The sequence below is a fragment of the Anas platyrhynchos genome, chromosome 21 (assembly GCF_047663525.1).
Source record: "Anas platyrhynchos isolate ZD024472 breed Pekin duck chromosome 21, IASCAAS_PekinDuck_T2T, whole genome shotgun sequence".
Taxonomy (NCBI): domain Eukaryota; kingdom Metazoa; phylum Chordata; class Aves; order Anseriformes; family Anatidae; genus Anas; species Anas platyrhynchos.
In genome coordinates this window covers 16,520,978-16,545,129 of record NC_092607.1, presented here as the reverse complement: position 1 = coordinate 16,545,129, position 24,152 = coordinate 16,520,978, and the positions used below count along the sequence as shown (strand labels likewise).

The following is a 24,152-nucleotide window of genomic DNA, read 5'->3' as shown; positions in this document are numbered from 1 at the left end:
GGACTGGAGCCAGAGAAAGCTGGAGCAAGGTTTTGGGATAGAAACAAGATTCCTTAAAGCCTTTCCTCAAAGATGCATGGCCGTAGTGTTCACTGGAAGCTTTTTTCTCTCTGTTGGGTGTCTGCGAGCTGCAGACTGGGCGAGCGGCAGAGTTTGGAGCCCAGTAGTGCGACCACAGTGCTACCAGTCACCAGCAGCTCTCCAGAAAAAAAATAAAATTAAAAAAAAATGAGGCTATTAAGTTTCGGGGTGTGAAAGCCACTCCAAACACAAAACCAAAAAATTATTATCTCCATGAACTGGACAAGGACTCTTTGAGGTTTTGCTGGAGACCTCACGGAGCTCATGGGGTCCTGCCCCCTCCACAATGAGCGGCACAGCTTAAATGGGAAAAGGGGGCAGACTCGCGTGATGGCACGCCTAAACTGGCTGGCATGGCTTTTTTCTGAAGGGCACGGCATTGTTTTGGGGGGGTGTTGACAGGCTTTGCACCACGAAGCAGTTCGTTGTGCCAATATTTGATGATGATGATCGAGCTAATAGGCGCGCTCGCGCGTCCTCTCCTAACGAATTGGCCGCGCTGCATAATGGAGCGGTTGGATTTGTGTTAAATTGCAGCTTTGGGAGCCATCACTGTGAGATGTTATCTTCTCCGAACTGGCGTCCTTTATCGCAGGGAAGGGAATTGAATTGGTTTAAGATGGTACACTGTGCGTTTATAGGTGTGCTTAGGAGAGCTCTTAAGCCTCCTCCGACAAGCGGAGGGTGAGAGCTGCGCGGCAGAGGACAGCGGGGCTTTGCTTCCAGGATGAAGGGAAAAGCTCCTTGTCAGCGTACGGTCGTTTCTAAACACGTCGATAAATCATTGACCAACGAGAGCATCATTTGGCCTCGCTGATGCCACTGTTAATTGTTGAAAGCTGCTAATGACCCTTCCCTCTGTTCTTCTGCTCAAGCCGTACCTTCCACTCGCTCCGGCAAGGGCTTTTGGGGGGAGCAGTAAGGGGTTTCTTTCCCAGCCTTGTATTTTTTTTACTGATTTTCTTCCCCTCGAGCTCCTCTGGGTGATGTCTCAAGGCTCCCACCCGATCCATGCCCTCCTTTCCACCTGCCTCCTTGCCACCAGGCTGCCCTGTAACACCCAAGCCCCTCGGTGAGCCGTGGTGGTCCTGGTACCACCTACATCCTGCCCACCCCACCAAAAACCCTCATGGGGACAAGGGGGGATGGTGCACGGTAGCCTCCAGAAAGGCCAACCATGATCACGTCAAGGGTCTGAAAAGACTGGTGTGGTCAGGATGGGGTGGCCTCCTCCTCCATCAGGTTTTCCACCAGGGAGAGAAGACAACTGTGCTCTCCAGAGCTGCTTTTTGGCAGGGACCTCACCTCCTTGGGCCCCAAGAAGATGGTGCTGAGGGTGCTGGGGCCACCGCAGCCCCCCCGACCAGCACTGAGCCCAGCGGGGCTCGTGGGACTGGGGTTGTAGGGAAGCACGAGGATGATGCATTCGTCAAATAGCTCTCGTTATTCCAGATGCCTTCACCCCCTTCTTTCTGCAGGACGAATACATCACCAACTGCTGTAAAAACGGTGCTATCAGATTTAAAGGCATTTTCATCGCTGTCAGCTGGGAAGTACAGCAAGCATTAAAGCCTGCGTTCATTTGTGGAACGGCAACGCTCTTTTGTTTGAATCTCAGTGATGATCTGGAGAACCACGAGCCATGAAGAGACAGAGCAAGGACATGAAAACTCAAGCTCCAGGACTGGCACCAAGGGTCAGACCACGCCAGGAGGAGCCTGGACATGCTCAGGTTTGGTGTCTGACCCCACAACATCAGGGGACATATGGGGAGAGACTCAGCCAGGCATGACCATGGCTAACTCCAGCACATCCTTATCGAAGCCATGATGTGCCAAAGCTTTTCCTTGCATCTTCCTACTCCCAGCAAGTTCCAGAGTCCCCCCAAATGGCATGAGGTCAACTAGTCTGGACCCAACCAGGGGCTACCCTGGACTTTGCACCAGTTTAATGGTGCTGGCCTCAGGGGATTTGGTTTTGGCCCAAAGCTCGTCGAGCCCAAGATCGAGAATCAGCTCCTCAGGTTTTGCCATTGCCAGAGGACTCCTCGGGCTTCAGCATTTAATAATCCAGCCCAACCATGCTGAGGCTGTTCAGCAATTAAATAACATAAATCCAGAAGCTAGATTAATAAACAGTCTAGTCCGTCTAGAGCAGTCTACAGGGTGGAGAGATAAAACTGTAAGATATTTATTACTGGCTCGGGGATGAAGTCATTAATTTAATAACTACCCATTGCTTTCTTCTTGCAGTTGTTAGCAGTCTGGAGGTTACAGAAGATTAGGTGGGAAACTCGCTGCCTCCCCGCCGAGAGGAGCCTTTCCCATGAAAGCCGGAGCCCAGCTCCCATCTGTCACCCCATTACGGCGGAGGTGGTGAATGTATTACCCAAATACAACAAAACCCAAATTTCTGCTGGCCACATGGCAACCCTCTACGGAATTTAATGAGGATGCTGCCCTTTGTGCGCGGGGCCATTTCCAACAGCTGTAGAGATGAAGGCAGAGGACATTCACCGGCGCTCGCTTGTTGCCGGTGCCTTTGAGCACCGATGCTCTGCTGCCTCTGGTCCTGCAGCGTTGGGAGTGTCGTCAGCTCCCTCCTCTGTGCTTTCTCAGCGGGTTTGCACGTTTTCATGGGAGGGAACATGGGAATTATTTCAGTCCCTGCTGTGATCTGATATTGGGGAGCTTCCAGGACTTAGATATCAGCATCCTCTTTAGAGTGATTACGGATGGAGCCTTCTGATGAGCGTGGTCTCCCGCTGACAGCTCCAATCCACGGCGATGCTGCGGCAAAAGTCGGGCAAGGGGGGTGAGGGAGGGTGCCTGTTTGCGTGTCCTTGGCAGATTTTGTCATCGTTTGACCCGGGGACAGAGAAGAGCTTTCATCCCAATGAAGTGCCATGGGGAGGCTGGGTGTGATGTGGGAACACATGCTCCTGCCAGCTCCGGCGAGGAAGGGACTGAAACGCTCTTCATCTCCCTGCACTGACTGTGGAGGTAATCAAATTGCCTAAATAACTTAATTGAATCATTAGCCTGCTTTGGAAAATAAATAAAATACAACCAGGCGTGTTCTGTGGGCGCGGGGTGCAGACCGGCGGCTGTGCGCACACGGAGACGTGGGTGCAGGCACAGCCAGCCCTGCCAGGGCAGCCTCCAGCTGCAGCATCGTGGGGAGGAACGGCTCCAGCAGCACTTGGCACCCGTCCCTGTCCCTCTCCCTGCCACATGGCATGGCAGGGTGCTGCAGGGCTCCTGGGCAGCTCTGTCCTGGAGGAGCCACAGGTCCCCAGCATTGCTTACGCTCCTGGCTCAGCCGCTGGCCTTGGAGAAGCCCCTTGCTCCTAAAGCCTTAGAGGGCAGCAGAGCCACACGGAGCCATTCTGAGCAAAGCAGAAACAGGTGGGAGCCCTGAGCCTCTCAAGGAAGGATGAGAAGTTGACAGGAGGGATGGCAGCAATGGGGAAAGGCACCCGTGTGCTCCAAAGCAACAAGGAGCATCTGCAGCCCAGCAGCGAGGGATGCTGAATTTCAACTCGCAGTTTGGTGTGGCTGAGGAATGCAGCAAGCACCGAGCAGCCTTGTTTTCAGGTCACATCCAGGTAATCTGTTTGACTCAAATTATTCTCGATGACTGCCCGGGGCAGAAAGCAAAGCAATGTCCCTGAAATAATGTTCTGGCTTCTCCGCAAAGGAGACGCTCGTGTGAGGTTTGCAGGCTGGTCTGAAATGGGGTCTCCAGGCACTGGAGATGAGAAGCTCTGGGCAGGTGGATGCCTTGGCCAAGATGTTACGCTATGGTTCAGAGACATCAGGCCGTGTTTTAGCATAGACAGAGAGAGATTTTAGTGGTACCTGAAGCAGGAGGGGAGGGGGAAAGAGAGAGAGAAAATGCTTGTGCACCAGCCAAGCTTCTTTAGTGCAGAACGGCACAACAGACCCGCAAGACATTTCTGTCATCACCCAAAAAAAGTAACCGAGGCACTTCTGCAGAGTGCGAACCTCAATTTTCCCTTACAACGGGCTAATTTGCAACTGTCAGCATAAGCACCTTTGTCCTGACCATCCTGTACTTCGGTCCACATCCAAGACGGGCAGGGCTGATGCAGAGGCCCTTCCCCGGTATCATGTCATCGCATTACCCTTTCATTTCTCTTATCAACGCCACCAGTCAGTTCCGCTCCTTATTCCCGGCCGTTATCACAATGAGCCAAGAAAGTGCAGAGCTTCAGCCAGGAGAAAAAAAAAAAAAAAAAAAAGAGAACAGGTGAAATTCTGATGTTGTCAGCTAAAATAGTTTCCAGCTGAGCTCTGCCCGCAAAGAGGCTGAATCTCAGGGATTTAGTTGCCAAATGTTGCATTTGCTTCCCGTCCCTCCTCTCGGCTTCTAGCTCAAAGTGGAGCCCTGACACTGCAAAGTGTTAATAGAATTAGTCCTCTGCTACAAACTGGTCGCTGGGGCTTGTTAGCTCAATTGTTGATGCTAAATTCTTATCAGAGGCACCTAAAAGAGCGCTAATCTAGAAAGGCTGAACTCCCCGCCTGGGTCGGAGAAATTTAATTAAACCCCAAGTAAAACTGGAAAATCGTTTTGAAAAGAGAAGAGATGAATGCAAAATGGTTTTCATCGTTTGACTCTGCATCTATGCAGTTCAAACCCTCGCCCGTGATTGCACAGAGAGTTTTGCTGGAGCAAAGGCTGAGCGAAAGCCAAGATGAGACTGATGCTCACCCAGTGAAAAGAGAAAAATACCGAGTAAGGATTGCTGGGCACCAGGACCCACAAATGTAAAGGAGCACAATGCCCTTCCAAGTGAAACAGCGATCTCCTTGAGTATGATTGTGTTATGGCTATGGGTTTAGGGATTTGTAACTATTTTCCATTTGCTGTGCAAAAAGACTCGTGCAGCTTTCACGCTAGTTGTTAGCAGACACAGCCAGGTATTAGGAACAGCGCAGGCGGTGCAGTAAGACCTTGTGCAGGATATTGTGGGCAGTTCTGGGACCTGTCTTTGGGAAAGGAAAGGATGAATTTACCCTTGAACAGGTGCAGGAAGGACTGGCGGGGTGATTAGCAGAATGGAGAACCTATCTTTGGAGAGGAGATTAAAAGAGCTCGGCTTGTTTAGCCTAGAAAAAACAAAGGTTAAGAGGGGATATGATTACTCCTCATAAATACACGCAGGGTGGGAGGAAGGGGAATGATTTAAGTTAGAGGATAATGCTGGTGGGAGATCAAATAAAGTGCACCTTGGCCAGGAATATATTCCCATTGGGAATGTGAAGATGTTCACATTCCCAGGTGCTTTTGCAGGCACTTTTGGTAACTCTTTCTCATCCCCAGAGCAGGTGGTGCAGGCAGGGGACTGCTCGGTCTGCTGGCTGTTTCCTACCTTTGACCACGCAGGACTTCATAGCAGCTGCCCTCCTTTCTGCTCCGACATCTCAGCTAAGTGAGATGAATCCAGGTCTTTATGGGGCCTTTTTTTCCAAGTGGCAGTGGTTATGCACAGGGCAATATGGTGCAAATCAAGACAGATGTGCTTCCTCTTTGCGCAGCAATTACTCACAGAGCCCTTCGGTAAGTGAGACAAGAGGAAAGCTTTCGGAGACACGGACACACACACATACCCTCTGCATGGGCAGGAGGATTTAGGTGATCTGTTGCCAGTTTTTTTTGTAGGAATACATATGCCTGTGTGTATTTACATGTATGCATGTGTGTGTGTGTTTATACGTATAAGCTTCTGACCGAGATGTAGTGCCAAGATGACCAGAAAAGGCAACAGAGGTATTGTGCACAATTTAAAAAAAAAAAAAAAGGAAATGGTGAAAATATAACCCCATGATTTAATGCTCCTCCAAATCTTGATTTACATGAGCCACCCTGTCACCTACGAATTGCTGTGTTGACTTAGCCACCTGCACTGCAAGGCTGCAGGTCAGGCGGAGCTCAGCCTGCTGGCCCCCAGCCGGGCACGAAAATTAATTGTTACTATTTCCTCTTTCAAATGAACAAAACCATCCCATTTTAACTGGCCGTCCCCACCGTGGAATTCAGGAAGTTAATTCATGTTGGCTGGTGCTTTTAGAAATATTTATAAAAGAAATCGGGTTTTAAAAAGGAAGGAGGAAACAGTAGAAAGCAAGGAAATCAATACAGGGAAAGCAAGAAAAAGCTATCAGCTCGCCCTCATGAAAACTGCTTGCTCTCAGCAATTAGGGATCTCAGCTAATGAAGGCTGCAGGCCTGATCCTTGCTGGTGAGCCTTGGAGCTGGGGGGGATGCTGAGGGGCAGGCGCTGAGCCCCGCAGCAGTGGCCGTGCTGCTGGGGCCACCTGCCGGTGCTGCTGCCGGAGGCGCTGGGTCCCTGGGGTCCCAACCCAACCCTTCTGTTTTCCTAAATGTGGGGATTTTCGCAATAATCCAAATTCTCTGCATAAACGGAGAACTACGTGTTCAAAGAACCCAGAAGGGAAAGAGCTGGCAGGGGAGCAGAACAAGCAGGTGCCAAGGGGAAAGCTGGGGGTGAAGCCATGCGGCAGCAAAATGTGCCCGTGTGGTCACGGCTCTGCCTTACTCTTCTGTTACTCATCCCTCCTACATCGTGACTCGGGCCAGGTACTGCAGACACACTCAGAGTTAGAGCTGCAGAAAATAACCCATCCCTTAGGGGTGCTCATCTTCCTTTAGCCGGTCCCTCCCCAAGGCTCCGTCCCCAAACACATTTGGGGTGCAGGCAACCAGGCAGGGACTCGTGGTTTTTGTCTTCCCTGGTGCTTCTCCTGGCTCACTCCTGTAATTATCTGGAAACAGGTGGGCTGCATCTCACAAATCCTGGAAGCAAAAGGCTGTTAGGAATCACAAATACACCTGGGAGGTGCAGGTGCGTATTTGGGAATCTCTAAAACACTCCTCTAGCACTTTCTGGTCTTCTTGGGGTCTTGCAAGAAGAGGTGCTGCCGCTGAATCTTTCTCCTTCCCTCAGTAATTACTCATTTTGCTGGGAGGTACAGCAGTGCCCCCCACCACTCCTGCTGCTCTCACATCACTGCTGACCTACTGATAACGGGAAATTTTTACCCAGCTTTTATTTTAACTATTTTTTTTCAAGCAGCTCTACTGGGAAGGGGAGCAGATGCTGAATGGAAGCCCAGGACTCATACGTGCAAGGAGTTTGTCGGTTCTGTGTTTGCAGATTTCAACTGTGCTGCCATTATGCTCGGGTGCTTTTCTTATTAAACAAGACGAGGCAAGCACAATCAACATGTCCTGTTTTGGTTGAATCAGCAAGGAGGAGTTCAGTGCTCACTCTCCACAAATAATCCCATTCTCCCAGGCAGCTGTCTTCTGCAAAATGAAAGTGCAGACATCTACAGTATTACCCAGTGCCTGTTTGCACGGAGTCTGCTGTTATCATGTTAATGAAGGGAGCAGAGATAATCACCTTAACGCATAAATACGCGGATGCTGATTCACTTTCTCTTATTTGAGTCCAATTTGCCAGGCTATTTCTTTTTTTTCCCCCGCTGCAGGCTTGTTGTGTCTGGAAGGACAGCTATTTTATTATTTTTTTTCCCCCACAAATCATCTTCAGACAAATCAAGAAGCCTCTTGTCTAGATGTGGTTATTCCTTCTCATTTCGCAGCCATACACAGCACCAAGTCCCTGATCTAAGGCTAGTTCAGACAATTTTGTCTGATCTGCAGCCATAGAGGTCAGACCGATCCCACAGCCTCAGCTGACATCGTGTGGGTAACTTATGGATGGAGACACACTTAGAGGATAATTTCTCTTATCCTCAGACCCTGCCAGGTTGGTTACAACCAGAGAAGGAGCCCACATGGTTTGATATAATCCGAATTATGTGCCTAACACTCAGGCAGATAATGCCAGGGGACAGGATCTCCCTGCTGCACAAATGGGGAGTCGGATATTGTGGCAGTCTGCCGATAACCCTCCATGGTTCCTTCAATTCCCAACCCCGAGAGTCAGGTTAAGAAGCATCTCCCTTATTTACTTCTCAGAGAATTTCTTTTTCATATTAATGGGTGCTGAAAATAATAATTAATAATAAAAATCCTAGCGTGTTGGATGTTCATAGGCTCAAAATGCAGAATATCAATTAGCCCCCAGAGCAATGCTTTTTCCACGTTCCCATATATATATATATATATATATATATATATATTTTTTTTTTTTTTTAATTTTTTTTCCAAGCCTGACTAATGATAGCAGAACATCTGGTGTTGGCCATGCTTCACGTGGGAGGCTCAGCTACGGCGCGAGGACTGCGTGTGCCAGCCGGAGGCTGGCATCTCCCCAGCACCGCTCCCACTGCTCCCGCACCCCAGGGAGCCCCGATCCCAGTGGGATCTGGGACAAGGCACTGCTGTCACAGCGGGGTGGCAGGGCACGAGGATTCGAGGGTTGGGACAACTGGGAGAACTGGGAGGGCTGGGTGCTGAGCTCAAAAAGAAGCTGAGCCCGAAATTAGGGCAGTGTACGGGGTATGGGACTGGGGGGAAGGCAGTCACCATGGGATGGGGACATGGGCACGGGGCTGTATTTCAACTTGGGCCATATTTAGGACAGATCTGTGGGTGCGGGCTGTTGGCACAGCCTCTCTTTAGGCCTGGTCTGCCTTTAGGTCTGGCCAGTGTCATAAAACCATGGAATTATCCCCGCTCTGCTGGCCCCGCTGGCACTGAGCCCCGGTCTGCAGCTCTGCTCCATGCTGGAGGCTCAGCCTGTGCTCAGGCCCAGTTTGTACTTGGGCCTGGTCCGTATTTAACCATGCATGACCGGTAGGCCTCTCTGCGGGCTGGGTTCGAGGTGAGGCCAGGGCTGTAGGGCCCATACATAGGCCCCATATGCAGGCCCTGTTTGTGCATGCCTCACACATAGGCCCCATGTGTTGGCCTCAACCAGGGGTCTCATGTACAGGTCCCATACACTGGTCCCTATATAGACCCCAAGTACAGGTCCTATACACAAGCCCCATACAGGGATCCCTAAACAGATCCCATACACTGACCCCCTATGTTGGTCCTATACAGGGTCCCACACAGAGGTCCCATATGCAGGTCCCTGCATAGGTCCCATACACAGACCCCATACATTGGTCCTGTACACAGGTCCCGTACATGGGTCCCTACACAGATCCCATGTACAGACCCCATACATTGGTCCTGTACACAGGTCCCGTACATGGGTCCCTACACAGATCCCATGTACAGACCCCATACATTGGTCCTATACACGGGTCCCACATGTGGGTCCCTACACAGATCCCATGTACAAACCCCATACACTGGACCTATACAGGGTCCCATACATGGATCCCATATGCGGGTCCCTACAGAGGTTCCATACACAGACCCCATAGAGTGGTCCTATACACAGGTCCCATACATGGGTCCTTACACAGGTCCTATACACAGGTCCCATACATTGGTCCTATACAGGGTCCCGTACACAGGTTCCGTATGCGGGTCCCTACATAGATCCCATACACAGACCCCATACACTGGTCCCATACACAGGTCCCATACATCGGTCCTATACAGAGTCCCATATGCGGGTCCCTACACAGGTCCCATACATTGTTCCCATACATTGGTCCTATACAGGGGTCCTATACGGGGATCCCATACACAGACCCCATCCCCAGGCCCTATATATGGGCCCTATTCCCAGTCCCCTCCCACCCCCAGGTCCCATTACAACCCCCCCCATCACCCCTCAGTGGTACAGCCCTCCCCCCGCTCCTCTTCCCCATGGCACAGCCCCGCTCCCCCTCCGGCTCTCAGTGGTACGCCCCGCTCCCCCCCTCCCCGGCCCGGTGGGACGGGCCGCGCATGCGCAGTGCGCGGCCGGCGCTCAGCTGGGCTCTGTTTACAGCGGCGGGGCTGGGGGGGGCAGAGCTTGAAGGGGGGGCCCGGCCTCAGCTCGGTTCTCACAGCCTGCGACTGTGGAGGTCGGGGGGGTCGTAATTTGGGTTTGGGGGGTCTTAATTTGGGGCGAGGGGTCGTGATTTGGGTTTGGGGGGTCTTAATTTGGGGCGAGGGGTCGTGATTTGGGATGAGGGGGGCTTAATTTGGGGTGAGGAGTCGTCATTTGTCGATGGGGGGTCGTTATTTGGGGTGAGGGGTCTTAATTTGGCGATGGGAGGTCGAATTTGGGTTGGGGGGCTTAATTTGGGGTGGGGAGGTCTTAATTAGGGAGCAGGAGGAGTCGTAATTTGGGGTGGGAGGTCGTAATTTGGGTTGGGGGGGGTCTGGGTTTGGGGTGAGGGTTCGTGATTTGGGGAGGGGGGTCGTAATTTGGGATGAGGGGGGCTTAATTTGGGGGTGAGGGGTCGTAATTTGGCGATGGGAGGTCTTAATCTGGGGAGGAGGGGTCGTAGTTTGGAGTGAGGGGTCTTAATTTGGGGGTGGGGGGTATTAATTTGGGGAGGGGGTCATAATTTGGGATGGGAAGGTCTGGATTTGAGGTGGGGGTGGTCATAATTTGATGTGAGGGTTCATAATTTGGAATGGGGGGTCATAATTTGGGGGTGGGGGGCCTTAATTAGGGTAGAAGAGTCATAATTTGGGGTTGGGGGGTGCTTAATTTGGGAGGTTTGTAATTTGGTGGAGGGGTTCTTAATTTGGGGTGGGGGTGCGTAATCTGAGGTGTGAGGGTCTTAATTTGGAGGGGTTCGTGTCTTGTTGGGGATTCTTAATTTGGGGAGAGGGGTCATAATTTTGGGGGTTCGTAACTTGGTGTGGGGTTAATTTGGGGGGATTCTTAATTGGGTGGGGGGTTCTTAATTGGGTGGGGGGTTCTTAATTGGGTGGGGGGTTCTTAATTGGGTGGGGGGGGTTCTTAATTTGGGCTGTGGGGTTCTTAATTTTGGAGGTTCTTAACGTGGTGTGGAGCCCTTAATTTGGGGATGGGAGGGTTAATTAGGGTTGGGGGCTTCTTAATGTGGTGGTGGGGAGATTAATTTGGTCGGAGGAGTTCTTAATTTGGGGTGGGAAGGGTGGGATTGAAGGCTGGGGCTGTTGCAGCTCATTTTTAACGGGGGAAAAAAGGTGCTGCCCCTCTGTTGGGGTGAGGGGCTGTGCTGGTGGGCCTTGTGCATTGTTCCGGGGCTGCTGCCGCGCATCTGCTGCTCCCTGCTTCGTACCAAACCCCTTTAATTTCATTGTTCTGGGCCAGGCGTCTGAATGCAGCCACTCATGTCAGCCTTGTTTGTTTGTTTTTAAGGAGGAAGATGGCAACGGGCAACTGAAGGGATGCTTCAGGGCTGGAAGGCTGCTTGATTCCGTACCTGTACCGTGATCTGCTGCCGATCATCATTTCTTCACATCAGTTTCATGCCTGCAGAGAGCTGTGGAATTCAGCGTTCTTCCTGAGGAGTGTGAAAAGTGCATCCGTGCAAAGCGTGGATGGAGAGGATCTCGTTTTAAAAGGTTTGTTACAAGTAAATCCTGCTTCAAGCCTGTGTTGCTCCCTCCTAATTAGAAGGAGGCAACGAAGGTAAACAAAAACATGGAATTACTCGAGGAGGAGTTTAAATGAGTGGGGTCTGTGTTCTGCTCATAAAACACTCATTTTATTGGAAGCCAAGTAGCGTTCAGTAAAAGTAGTTGTTTCAGAAATAACTGGCACCTGTTAGAGCTGGGATATTCCTTGATCCCCTTAGAAAATGTCTGCTACTTGTAGAACGTGGAAGAACGGTTGTTGATCACAAAGCTGAGCTAAAACCAGGTCGGACCAGTTGTCCCAGTGGGGATTGCATACGCTGGGAGGAATTTGATTGGCATCCAAAGTGGAACGCCGTTAAAGTCTGTGGATTTACGCTTTAAATCTGAAAACGCTGATTTTAATTGCAAGAAGACCTTAAGTGGAAAAAAGAAGCAAGTGTAAGAACTAAATGTACAAAAGGTCAAGGGAGTTAACGCCTTCAGGGAAGAGAGTGTTTTAATGCAGTGTTAGAGGGAGTGTATTAAAGACCAAAGCAGCCCTCAATGAGTATTTGCAGTGTGATTTGTATATAAGAGGGGAAAAAAAATGATTTGGCTGATGAACCCACCTAGGCCTTAAATTTGTGGTGTTTCCACTGTGAAGTAATACAGCACAATAGTTTTTCTGTAGAGAAACTGAAGGATTTATGATAGAGAGGCAAAGGGAGGCTTTTTTTTTTAAAGTTGTATTAATAGTCTAAAACTGGACTGATATGTTTGAGACAAGAATTTATTAAAAACTGCCTTGAGTTCCCTGTTGAAATATGTGTTATTTTGTGTGTCTCAACAGCAGGTGGTTAGGATGGTGTGTTATTTGAGTAACTGCGAAACTTTCTTAGATTCCTGCAGGTTTTTTTGTTTCCTCTGAAAGCGAAAGTGTACAATTTGCTCTCTGCTGAATGTAACAAATAAGCCCCAACAATTTAGCTGTAGGCAGATCTTCTGATCCCAGGAATGAATTCTAAAGCTGCTGCTTCTGTGGTTATTATTGTGAGCCACGAAAGGCATTGTAAATAAATGCACTTAAAAAAAAAAAAATTCGCTTTCTGAAAAGGGATTTTTTTGTAGGTGGGGCCAGGGGAAGGAAAGCTGGAAGAATTCAGAGTAATAAGTTCTTTTGTGTTCTTCTCCCTGTATATTTTCTTTAAAACCTGCAGATATTGTACCGCATGAAGCACATATTTCTACTTAATATTCTGCACAGTCAAGGAGGGTGCTCGCTTTTCTTTCCCCCACATCACAAGGTCTGAATTTGTTGCCGGAGATGACAGGAAAATCAGAAGTGTTTGTAATTCTGCAGTCTGTGTCACTGCAGTGTTTTCAGATTGGGGGCTAGCTCGTCTAGGATTTAGGAGGACCTAAAAAAATTCCACTGGCTTCAGTGAAACTTCTCTCTGCAGTTGCTGTCCCTGTTGTCCTTTACTGATGATAATGGTGCCAGCTCTAAAGATGAGCTGTGTGAAAGTATATTTGCTAAAGGAAGCTTGTGCTTCTGTCTAGGCCAGAGGTTTTTAAGCTCCACGAACCCAAAATCCTGATGTTTTCTTTGAATGTGTAGCTTGAGATTTTCTGGTTCTCCCTGCTTACCTCTTAATTTCCCCTTGGTGCTCTTGGAAATAAAAGTCTACGTGTGGCAAGAGCTCTGGCAGGGAAGCCAGACTTACGTTATTGCTCGGATTTGCAATGAAGAATGACCTATAAGCATAACAGCTAGAGTAATCTGTTATGTAAAAGGGTTCAGTGGAACAGCTGACACACTCGTAACGTGTTGCTGTTGTTTTAAGATAGGCGTTGCACATCTGAACTGTCTATTATGATTTTCCCTGCTAGCATCAGGTACTAGATGCCAGATCTGCCTTTTGTTCTTCATTGTTTGACAGGGTAGGGTGGTGGTGGTAATGTTTTTCTGCTGCTTCTTGTGCTTCATGTACCTAAAGGTTTATCTCAAAGGACTTCATATGCAGCAGCAGAACTTAGCATTCAAATGCATGTTGTATTCCTCACCTTTCCTTTCTCTTCTTTAGTTTTAGCATTTACAGAAAACTTGAAGATGGGAGGTGCAGTGAGTGCAGGAGAAGACAATGACGAGTTAATTGATAACCTGAAGGAGGCACAATATATCCGGACAGAACTGGTAGAGCAGGCGTTCCGTGCCATTGATCGAGCAGACTACTACCTGGAAGAGTTCAAAGACAATGCTTACAAGGACTTGGCGTGGAAGCATGGAAATATTCATCTTTCAGCACCCTGCATTTACTCTGAGGTGATGGAAGCTTTGGATCTGCAACCCGGGCTGTCGTTTTTGAATCTTGGCAGTGGCACTGGCTATCTGAGTTCTATGGTTGGACTCATCTTGGGTAAATACCTTTTCAATCACCTTAACTACTGTCATTAGTTTTAAAAAATGAAGAAAGTTTTAAATTTAGGAGGGAAGCATTCCTCAATTAATGAAAAAAAATGTTAGTAAACAGTGCGTTAATCCAGCTGGCCAATTTATCAGGACTCTTGCAGCCTTCTTTCTGGAACTGGATGGTGTCCAGATTTTTGTGGCAAGTTGGAGCAGGCAGCAGTGAAATTACACGGGTGGCTTTAGTAGATTCCCACAGGACTGGGTGCAAACTTGGGTTTGTTGCCAGTTAATTGAGATCCAGTTTTGGTTCTTACCAATGTATAGGTGGGAATAGCTTGTGGAAGAGCAGTTAGTGCATCAGAACTGGCTTTGTGACTGCAGGTACGAAGCATCAAAGTACAGCTTTATAATTGCAGTTTGCCCTGAAGTATTTTTGAAGTGATCAAGTCAGTCCTGAATAAAAAGCATGGATGTTGAATAACATCTATTTTTTCCAATTTATTTTTGTTGCTAATTGAAGTACAATTTGTGGTCACTCTTCCTGTTTTCTTGGATGTGGATATTTTTAGTATATCAACAAGGAGGTATAAAATAACATTTCTGAGGGATTTTCTAAAACATGCAGGCTGTTCTACACATGCAAGTTTTTTCCAGGTGGTCAGTTTTACAGCAACAGTATTTCTTCACTATTGGTGTTTTCTTCCTACAGACGAATTTCCTGCCTGGTTAAGGCCGAATGATTCAAACTTGATGGTGCAAAACACCTTTATTTGCTGACAGGAGCTGTGAGTGTAGGGTTTCACTTCCTATTGTAGTAGTAAGACATCTAGCCCTACACAAGCACTGAATTACACTCAAGGAGTAATCTGATATAAGAAGTAACCAAAGCCGTGTTCGATTCTGCTGGATTTTGTGTTGTTGTCTGTTAGCATTACCTGTTGCCTGTTTTCTCTAAATTTTCAGGTCCTTTTGGTGTTAACCATGGTGTGGAGCTCCATTCCGATGTGATTGAATACGCAAAGCAGAAATTGGACTTCTTCATCAAAACAAGTGACAGCTTTGACAAGTAAGAATGTTCAATGCCTGTTCAGTTTCATTTTGTGTGCTTGGCTGTAGTTGTGGCAGTTCTTGCTCCCATGTGGCAGCTCTGGATTCAGGGTAATCTGAGGATTCTGGCTCCTTAGGCTTGCTGAGCTTCAGTGTGTGACCTTCTAAGCTGATGTGTGTTTGGGGGGTGGTGGTGGTGGTCAGAAACTGCTGTGGTGTTTTCAACAGCAGTTCTGATGGTGCAGAGCTCAGAACAAGCTGAAAACGGTTGCTTATTTTAAAATGCAATTGCAGGTAACAGCTTGAAACAACAAATGACAATAATAGTTATGCTTGTAATCTGAGAGCATGCATGGTTATTGAGAAGAATATGAACTGATTTCTGTGGTGACCTAATGTGTTTTATCTGAGAAGAAGAAAAATGGTATTTTAAAACAGGAAGGTATTTTTATAATGATTAAGTTAGTACTAAAGCTGCTTGGGATTTGATTTATGTTCTTTCTTACAACATCCATTTTGCTGCTGTCAAAAGTAATAACTTTCTAGCAAGATAACCACTGCCAAAAGCAACCTCAGCAATGAAAGTTGTAGCTGTCATATTTTTGGATCTGTCTCACAGTTTGTTCAGACATGGAAGTAAAATATCTCTGGCTACCTGAAAGTCATCTTGTTGTGGGAGGAAGAAAATTAGTCTTTAAATGCTGGAATTTAAACTACTCCATTTTGAAATTGCTGGTACTGCAGTACTGGGAAGCTGCTGATGAAAGAACTGCATTTTCCTGATGCTGGCAACCAGCTGAAATTTTTTCTGCATGGAAGGTGCTTGCACATTGATGACCCCACCTCCCCAGACAGCCACATTGCTATTGTTTGAACAGGTGTTTTTAAAGGAGGCTATTCTTTTCTCTCTGGACAAGTAAAAGCAAAAGTCAGCTGAATTCAGAAATCAACATGACTGGAAAATTGGCATTGCTGAGAGAAGTGGCTGCTGAGTTATTACGCTGCTAAAACACCTCGTGTAGGAACTGTTAGCCAGCTGCTAGGAAAGTCTAGCATGCTTGGCAAAAGCAAAAAGCTTCAGGAAGTATTTAGGAATAAGTAGGTGTTATACTGAGGTGCCTCGCAAGATACTGGTAGACAAATGGGTATGTTGTACAGCTTCAATCAAGGTCAGGCCTTGAATGTAGGGCTTAAAGCTTATGTAGATTAGAGTGTGTAAAAAAAAGAAAAAAGTATCATAAAATTACTCATTTTGCTTCCAAACTAAATCAGAAATTCAATGGACAAAAATTCCTTTTTATGAAGGATGAAATCAAGCTGCTTTTGAAGCTAATGGCAAAACTCCCATTGGCTTCAGCATGTATATTTCTGAAGCATCAAGCTTCCCCAGAACATCTGAAAACCATATAAAAGGTTTTGAAAATACCAAACAACTGGTACAGTAGTCCTTGAGACTTCTACATTTAGAATTGCAGGCCAAATGTTTATCTTTAGATATTAGAACTGAGTCAGCATTAGCTAACTAAAAATAGCTACTTCTAAAGTTAGATGCAAATCAGGTGTGCAATCGTGCATCAATACCCTTTGGAAATTTTTATGTATGAGTTCTCACCTCAAGGTTTTTGTGGTTTCAGGATTTCCAGCTGTGGTCTGTTCTGGCAATCTCTAGAATACAAGGGCTTGGGAGGAGAAATGCCATGAAACATTTTGAGTATTTTTTTCATTGTCATTTTTTTCAGAATTGAAGTAATTCAGATGATAAATTGTAATATTCCTGTATGATACACATCTTCTTAATTTTCAGATTTGAATTTTGCGAGCCATCATTTGTTACTGGCAATTGCTTAGAGATTTCCCCGGACTGTACTCAGTATGACCGCGTTTACTGTGGTGCTGGAGTACAGAAGGAACACGAAGACTACATGAAGAACCTGTTGAAAGTTGGGGGAATTCTTGTCATGCCTCTGGAAGAGAAGGTTGAGTGCCTTTCTACTCTTGTTTTTCTTCCAGTTACTTTTAATTCTGATCTCAGAGTAGTCAATAGCTCTTCCATCAGTTTGCACTTCTTACCAACAGCGATTTGACAAATTGAAGAAAGCCTAAAGTACACCAGCCTTCACTCAGAGTGGTAGCTGAACTCTGCACACTTCCTAACATTTAAGTTCTACCATAATATTCATCACTGTACCAGACTTCCATGTGTGCTGGTCTTTTGTTGTTAATGCAGACTTACTTCAATGCTACAGGAAAATGTAAGAAGGTTTTGTTCAAGTCGTATAGTCAAATGTTTTACCTATGACAAAGTACAGAATTGCTATTAGAAGGTTTTACATCCAAACTGTCTCATGAAAGAGTTTGCAAGTCATCCCAAAAGTCATCCCTATTTACAAGTATCAATGGATTTGGTTTCAGTAAGAAGTGGGTAACTGCCCTGTGTGCAAACTCAAGATGGTAATTCAGGTGATTGTTTCGCTGTAAAGATGTCTTGTTTTAATGGACTTGAATGGCCAATATCTGATCTTTCAGTTGCCTTTCTAGAGCTAAGATTAGCAGAATGCAGTTTCTTCCTAGTAATATGCTGTGCAAGATTTGAGCTGTAACAGAAATATAGTGAGCTGCAGGCTTCTCTCAAGAGGGATTGTTCATTAGTGGTTGATGCTTTTTCTCAGGAGTCAGTCTGTTTTGGTTCAGAATGGGGGAGAATTGGGAAAGCTAGGTGACCCAAATTGCTGGTGTACATATTCTGTGCGTGTTCATATTCAATGGAAAAAGCTACCTGGGGCTAATCCTACCAGGAGTTCTGAATTTTCTGGAGGGAAAAAGTGATCCCTCTACCTTCCAGTTTCTTACTATTACAGTTTCTTGTACTTTAACCACATGTCCAGGCAGAGGAGTTGCTTGTTCTTTCTTTGTGTTTAAAAATCTTACTAGTTCACACACAGTAAAATAACATCCTTGTTTTGGTTTAGTTAACTAAGATAACCCGTACTGGTCCTTCTGCCTGGGAAACCAAGAAGATTCTTGCTGTTTCTTTTGCTCCCTTGATTCAGCCCAACCACGCAGATTCAGGAAAATCAAGGCTTGTTCACTTGCGTGAGTACAAATGTTCTTGGCTATGGGAGAGATTTTGTCTGCTCTTTGTTCATAAGATGCATCTTGCTTCCTTGTTCTTAACATCGCTACCAATCCTTTCCATAAAAATTACTCCATCTGCTTCCTTCTTTGAACACTCTTTAAGACTCCTGTGCTGGATCCCAGTCTGTCTTGGAGTCTATCTGCTGCTAGAATCAGAATTGCATAATTAAAATGCTAAATACAAATGATCTGTTGTGAAATTGTACCTAAGCTTCATGGGATGTTTGGTCATTGTTTTTGCATGTTCAGACATCTCTTTCAATCTGGAATCATGTACTGTCACAGTTCTCAGGCCCTGCACCATGGTGATGGAAAATACATGGGCAGTACCTGTGAACAAACATCCTCTACCCAAAGGCTCTCAGCAGTTAAGAATAAGCCCAAACCCGGAACACCTGAGAGAAGTAAATTGTGCAATTTCTGGTTCGTTGTTTGAAATGCAGTCATGCAATGGCCTCAATCTTCAGATTAAGACTTTGTTGTAGAGAGGCCTCTTAAGAGTGAACAAAGACAAAGATACTCATGAAGAGATTAGTCAGGCTTTATTCTTATTCTGGAAAGGTGTCTGTGTGTGACAAAAAGCACCTCAGTAAGCAGTCCATACAGTACCATAAAGTCCACTAAGAATGTGTTTGAGCATACTTTTTATGGTGTCTTTGTAGAGACACCTGCATTTATTACATGCTGGTTTTTTCCTCATTCTTTCATCCAGATCACAGGAATGCTTGCTTTTCAGTTTAATATGTTTTTTGTTTGCTTGTTTTTTTAGCATATAGACGTATACATTAGTATATTCCTTTTTTCTTATGCTCCGTGCGTTATGTGTTTATATACTGGCAGCAAATAAGTGCAGAAGACAGTAGTCTTCCAAGCCGTTAATGTGGAAAGTATTTTTTTAATAAATAACTTTTGCTTCTGAAGTTATTTTTACCAATAGATTTCCAGCCAGTCTTCACCCCATAAGTCTGGAGCAGTCTTTGAAGAGCATAAATAGTACTCGTTTGTAAAAAGAACAACTTGGCAAAGCTGAAATAACTTCACAATAGGAAAGTCATTGTGTGGAAGAGTTAAATAGACTTCACTTCTAGTTATCTACAATAGGAAAATATATTGGTTATTAACTAGTCACAGTATCAGTCCCTAAATCTACATTCTTATAATCTTTAAGATGTGTATGTTAAAATAATTGTGAGGATTTGACATCAAAACACACAACTCTTCTTTCATCCCATTCTTTCTCTCCAGTTAATGAGAGAAATGCATAATTAAATTTTGTTTGGAAAGTTACAATACAGTTTATCGGAGTTGACAGGAGTTGAATAGAGCTGTTTTCGAAATCACAGCAGGGAATTCAAGTGGCCTGATTTAATCTGAGCAAATGCAGCTTTTCCTGTGAGTGCTCTTGAGGGGAATTTCTCTGTATCTGTTCATGGTTTTCATTTTGTTTTAGCCCCAGTGGCTGTTCGCAGCCTCCAGGATCTGGCTCGCATAGCCATCCGAGGAACCATTAAAAAAATTATACATCAAGAAACAATGAGCAAAAATGGAAACGGGCTGAAGAACCCCCCAAGATTTAAACGAAGACGTGTGCGTCGCCGTCGCATGGAAACTATTGTTTTCTTGGACAAAGAGGTCTTCGCTAGTCGGATCTCCAACCCATCGGATGATAACAACTGCGAGGAGCTCGAGGATGAGAGACGAGAAGAGGAGGAAACCAAACCCTCTGAACTAAAGCCAGATCCCCCTGTAAACTTTCTGAGGGAAAAGGTCTTGAGTTTGCCTTTGCCTGATCCCTTGAAATATTACCTGCTTTATTACAGGGAAAAGTAAATTGTTCTAGAAAGTGGGGAGTAGGCAGAAAATAAAGTACTACTTAGGGCTTGACAAACGTATACCACTTGCTTGCCTGCTAATGTGACCACCCAAGGCAGTAGGCTAGCTGGGGAATGTGGCTGCTGTATACTTAAACATTATAGCTTTTTTTTTTTTTTAAGTTTCCTCTTTCTTCTTGGTTGTGTGCTATAGTTTGATCCTACAGCAGGGATTCCTTAGGAAGCAAGTTGGTGAAATGCTTGGCTGCTTACGGAAAGGAGGATTTAATTCCCTGAAACTAACTGCAGAGAGATGTTCTAAAATCTCACGGCTGCTCTACCGAATTGCAGTTTTTAAATATTCTTACGTTCTTAAGCAGTTCCCTGAAGACCTTTGCTGTCTGTGCACTCTACCGCTCAACCTGCCATGTATTTACCGTGGCGTGTGTTTAATGGAGGGTGAAGATTGTTAGTAAAAAGCTGACCCAGCAAATCTTTTTCTTCCAGAAACGTGAAAAAGCACAACTTTTATGGATAAGAAAGAAAAGAATATTTGGTGTTACTCTTGAGGCATCCAGGTTTTGAATTCAGAAGGAAAGCATCAGCTCCCGTTTGGTTGGTCTCAGATTTGCTTTTAAACATTATATCCGTTTTCAGTAAAAAGTAGAAATGATTTACAGAATATTGGTTTGCTTAATGGGAAACACCTCTTTTAGTGAATTACAGTTCAATGAGTTGTGAAGCTTTCTTTTAAAGCAGTGGAGTCAGGTGAAGAGTTGTGAAGCTGATTAGCTTTGACAGGATGCTTGTGTAGTCAGGGTTGTGACTGTAGTCTCTGGAAATCTTTACAGAGTAATTCTGAATGGGGACGAGGGTAGAGAGGAGATGCGTAGGAGAGTTTGTGACTACTGACAGTGAAAGCAGAATCTGTAGATTTTGCAGTAAGCGTGAGAACTTGCAGCTGCTGGGCTGAACAGAGTGGAGTGCAGGGCTCCAGCCTGGGCAGAGTGGCTTGTGCCCTGAGAAATCAGCCAAGCGTAGTTTTGTGGAGGGTGTATGGAAACTGCCTAAAAAGCCAAATTGATGCAGTTCGTAGATAGCAAGGTGGCTAGAATACAGCTCGTGCACATCTAATCCACATACAGTAGGTAGAAAGAGGTGGATTGTCTCAGTTTATTTTATTCCTGCAGCAATGAAATAGATGCTTTACCAGACTTGCATAGAAGGACTTTACAGTCTGCAGTTTTGTGGGTGTGGACTTCTTTTTATTCCCCGTTCTTCCTGTAATGCTGATGGAAGGAGATACTGTGTTTGGAAGGGGAAGTTGACTTGGTTCAGCCTGTTGGAAAAATCTACCTAAATCAGCATAGGCTGGAAAGAAACCTTTAAGCTTGCATTGGTGAGTAGTACTCCTAAATCTGGGAGTAATAAAAAAAACAAAGCAAACCCTCAGTAGATAACAAAGCTGTTTAAGAAAAGGGTTGGCCCATCAAAGCACTGAAGGTGGTATCACTTTGATACCTGTTTTGAAGCTGTCTCCTCAGTTTCTGAGGAGGAATGAATGAAGACTGTCTTGCCAAAAATATGCTGGGTGTTCAGTTAATGGTACTGAGTTGCACAACTTGTTTGATAGTTTTTCAAAGTTCTATGCAGCTTTGAAAATGTACAGATAACTCTTATACATCTAAGCCCAAGCTGGAGAACTCTTCCTTGTTTAATAGGCTTTTTTTTTTTTTTTTTTGTCTTTGAGAATATTAACTGATCAGAGTCATGTGGCTGGTGGCCACGTGATATGAAAGTTGTAGGCTGTGTTTTGCCTCTAGTTTCCTAAGTCTTCACCTCTGTAATAAATGGTACCCCAAGCTATCCTGCTCCCTCAGGTTTTTGTTTGTGCATTTGGAATGGGGCAGTTACGTGGCCACTGAGCTGATGGTTTTCTGGACGCTTGTAAGTACCCATCTTGTAAATCTGGCAACCACAAGGAATTTTTTTTCTACAGATGAAAATCCTGAATATGGTGATAAATGGAGGTGTAACAGAATCTATATAGAGTTCCTTTGTGCTTCCCCAAAGGCTATCATCTCTGCAGGTGTTAGGCATTTCTGTTTAATAGCTATCCTACCAGGTAGGCACCTTTCTGTATTGTGGCACACTTTACATGTCTCCATGTAGTAAGTACAGGGGGCTTACTTCTGGCTAGCAGGTTATCCTTTGGTTTATCAATTGCAGAACTTATGGAGGTCGTAAAGAAGTCACTTTAAAAAGAGATGTGTAAAGTACTGGTTGTGGTAGTAAACTTTGCTGAGATTGTGTTAAAGCTGACAGTTTGAGGGAGAATCTTTTGTTTAGCCCTCTTTGATTTTTTTTTTTACCACACCCCATCCCCTAATTTTAAAAGATATTTTTCAGATTTTTCACCAGATTTGCCTTTTTATTACATTTGCTAGATTTTTGTAGTCTTCTATAAAATGCATAAAATACTGCTATTTTTCCTGGATACGGATAAGTAAATATATATACAGGAAATGTGTGTTCTAGCTTGTCAGGTTGTCCCCTTGTCCAAAAAAAAAACCCCACAACCCACAGATCCAAACAAACCCATAGTAGAATTTTTTCCGTGTAATAAAATTGTGAAGTAGTATTGCTTATAGTGTATAAATGAAGGGGAACCATAAATGCATTTTTCCCTGTGCACAAGCATTTGCACTGTAGTTTTGTATGCATTTTTAGCAGAGTAATTGTAGCATAACTGTTTTTGTATAGCCTGTAAGCTCTCTAGGAATTTTATCTGCTTTTACTGTTTCTTTTTGTTTTAAGTAGTTTTCACTTCAATTGTATCTGACTCCTTTTAGGTTTGATAGTTCAGTAAACGTGCAAAGAGAAATGAACTTCAAACTGCTTTAATAATTAGTGTGTAAGCTGAAAAATCTGTGTATAGAAACGAGTTAAATTGGCCTGAGGCATGCGAAAGTGTTACACAACTTAAAAACTTTCATTAATAAGTGTTTCTGTATCAATAAATTCAGTAAAGACTTTTTAGCCTTCTTAACATGGCTTTGCATCGTGTTGTGATTAGAATACTTTGTAGATAAGTGCTGATTTCCATAATTGAAGGTTAAGACACTAGAACAGTAGAAAAAGCCCTTAATGATATGGTGCAGGTGCATAGTTCTAGATGAACTCCTCAGAATATAATCAAAAGAAACCTGCCCATCTGATGATTTCCAAATCCTTATGTAATGGAGTTGTGCAAGATGTGTTTTGGAGTTAGTATATGCAGCACTGAACTTGATTTTAATAGAACACTTAAAGAGAGCTCGCTTACCCGGCTGATAGGCTTGTAGACAACAGAGACATCAAGAGGTCATCAAGTCTGTTCCTCTGCTTTGAGACAAGATCACCTAAAGGAAGCACGATGGTACCTTCTTAAATGCATTCTGAGCTACTGCCACTTCTGCAATTCCCTTTTCGTCTCCTGTGCTGTTTCTGTTTAATTAATGCAGATTTTAGGAGCTAGTTTGAAAGCTTCCTTCTGATAATATTGAGAACAATGCTTCAGCTGTAATAGAAAGCTGTTCATAATAGCAAATCCAGCTGTTGCCAATTAAATGTCTGCTCACCTTTATTCCATGTGATAGTTCTTTGTAGACTGTTTCTTCCTGTTGTCTGTCTGTATAATAGATGTCCTTCTACAAGCCATAAAACAAGCGCAGTACAGTGTTAATGCATTCCTTCACATGACAGTGCTGGAAGAAAAAAATCCTTTCCTGCTTTGGAAAGCCGTGGATGTGTCACATCAAGTAGATTAACTTTGTCAAGACAGGTAATGTTTATGTTCACTTCCTAGTGAAATGCATATTGCAGTTCCCAGGGAAGTAGTGAGGAACTCTGGGAGGAGTACTCCTGTGAAATCTTCTTACTGGGACAGAAAACAAAGTTAAAAACAAAGAAGGGTGCTTAAAAGAGAAAAAGCAGCACCCACGCAAGCAAAAACGATCAAACAAGCAAAAATTCTGTTCTTCCAGTGTGGCAAAAGCCTTTCTAGCACAGGTTGCAAATGCTGAACCATGGGACACAAGCATTAACTTTTGTTCCTGTCACTTGAGAGTTAATTCTTGGCTCTTGTTCAGACCTGCAAACTTTTTTTTTTAAACAATTTGTCATGTTGTTGGAAAATAAAATGAATTGATGCACATGTAAGGGAACTA

General features: G+C 45.1%; 1 protein-coding gene and 1 long non-coding RNA gene across 2 annotated transcripts; both read left to right on the top strand.

Moving 5' to 3' along the window:
- The first annotated feature begins 5,306 nt into the window (after positions 1-5,306).
- LOC113839644 (uncharacterized) lies at positions 5,307-7,920 on the top strand. The gene is made up of 3 exons (XR_003492177.3): positions 5,307-5,667; positions 6,904-6,973; positions 7,205-7,920. It is a non-coding gene; the product is annotated as an uncharacterized lncRNA (long non-coding RNA).
- A 2,007-nt stretch (positions 7,921-9,927) lies between these two features.
- On the top strand, positions 9,928-22,993 carry PCMTD2 (protein-L-isoaspartate (D-aspartate) O-methyltransferase domain containing 2). The gene is made up of 7 exons (XM_038166127.2): positions 9,928-10,067; positions 11,342-11,547; positions 13,626-13,958; positions 14,915-15,017; positions 16,803-16,974; positions 17,968-18,091; positions 19,584-22,993. Exons 3-7 carry the CDS (start codon positions 13,652-13,654, stop codon positions 19,961-19,963), a joined length of 1,086 nt encoding a protein of 361 aa, XP_038022055.1. The 5' UTR covers positions 9,928-10,067; positions 11,342-11,547; positions 13,626-13,651; the 3' UTR covers positions 19,964-22,993.
- The last annotated feature ends 1,159 nt before the right edge of the window (positions 22,994-24,152 follow it).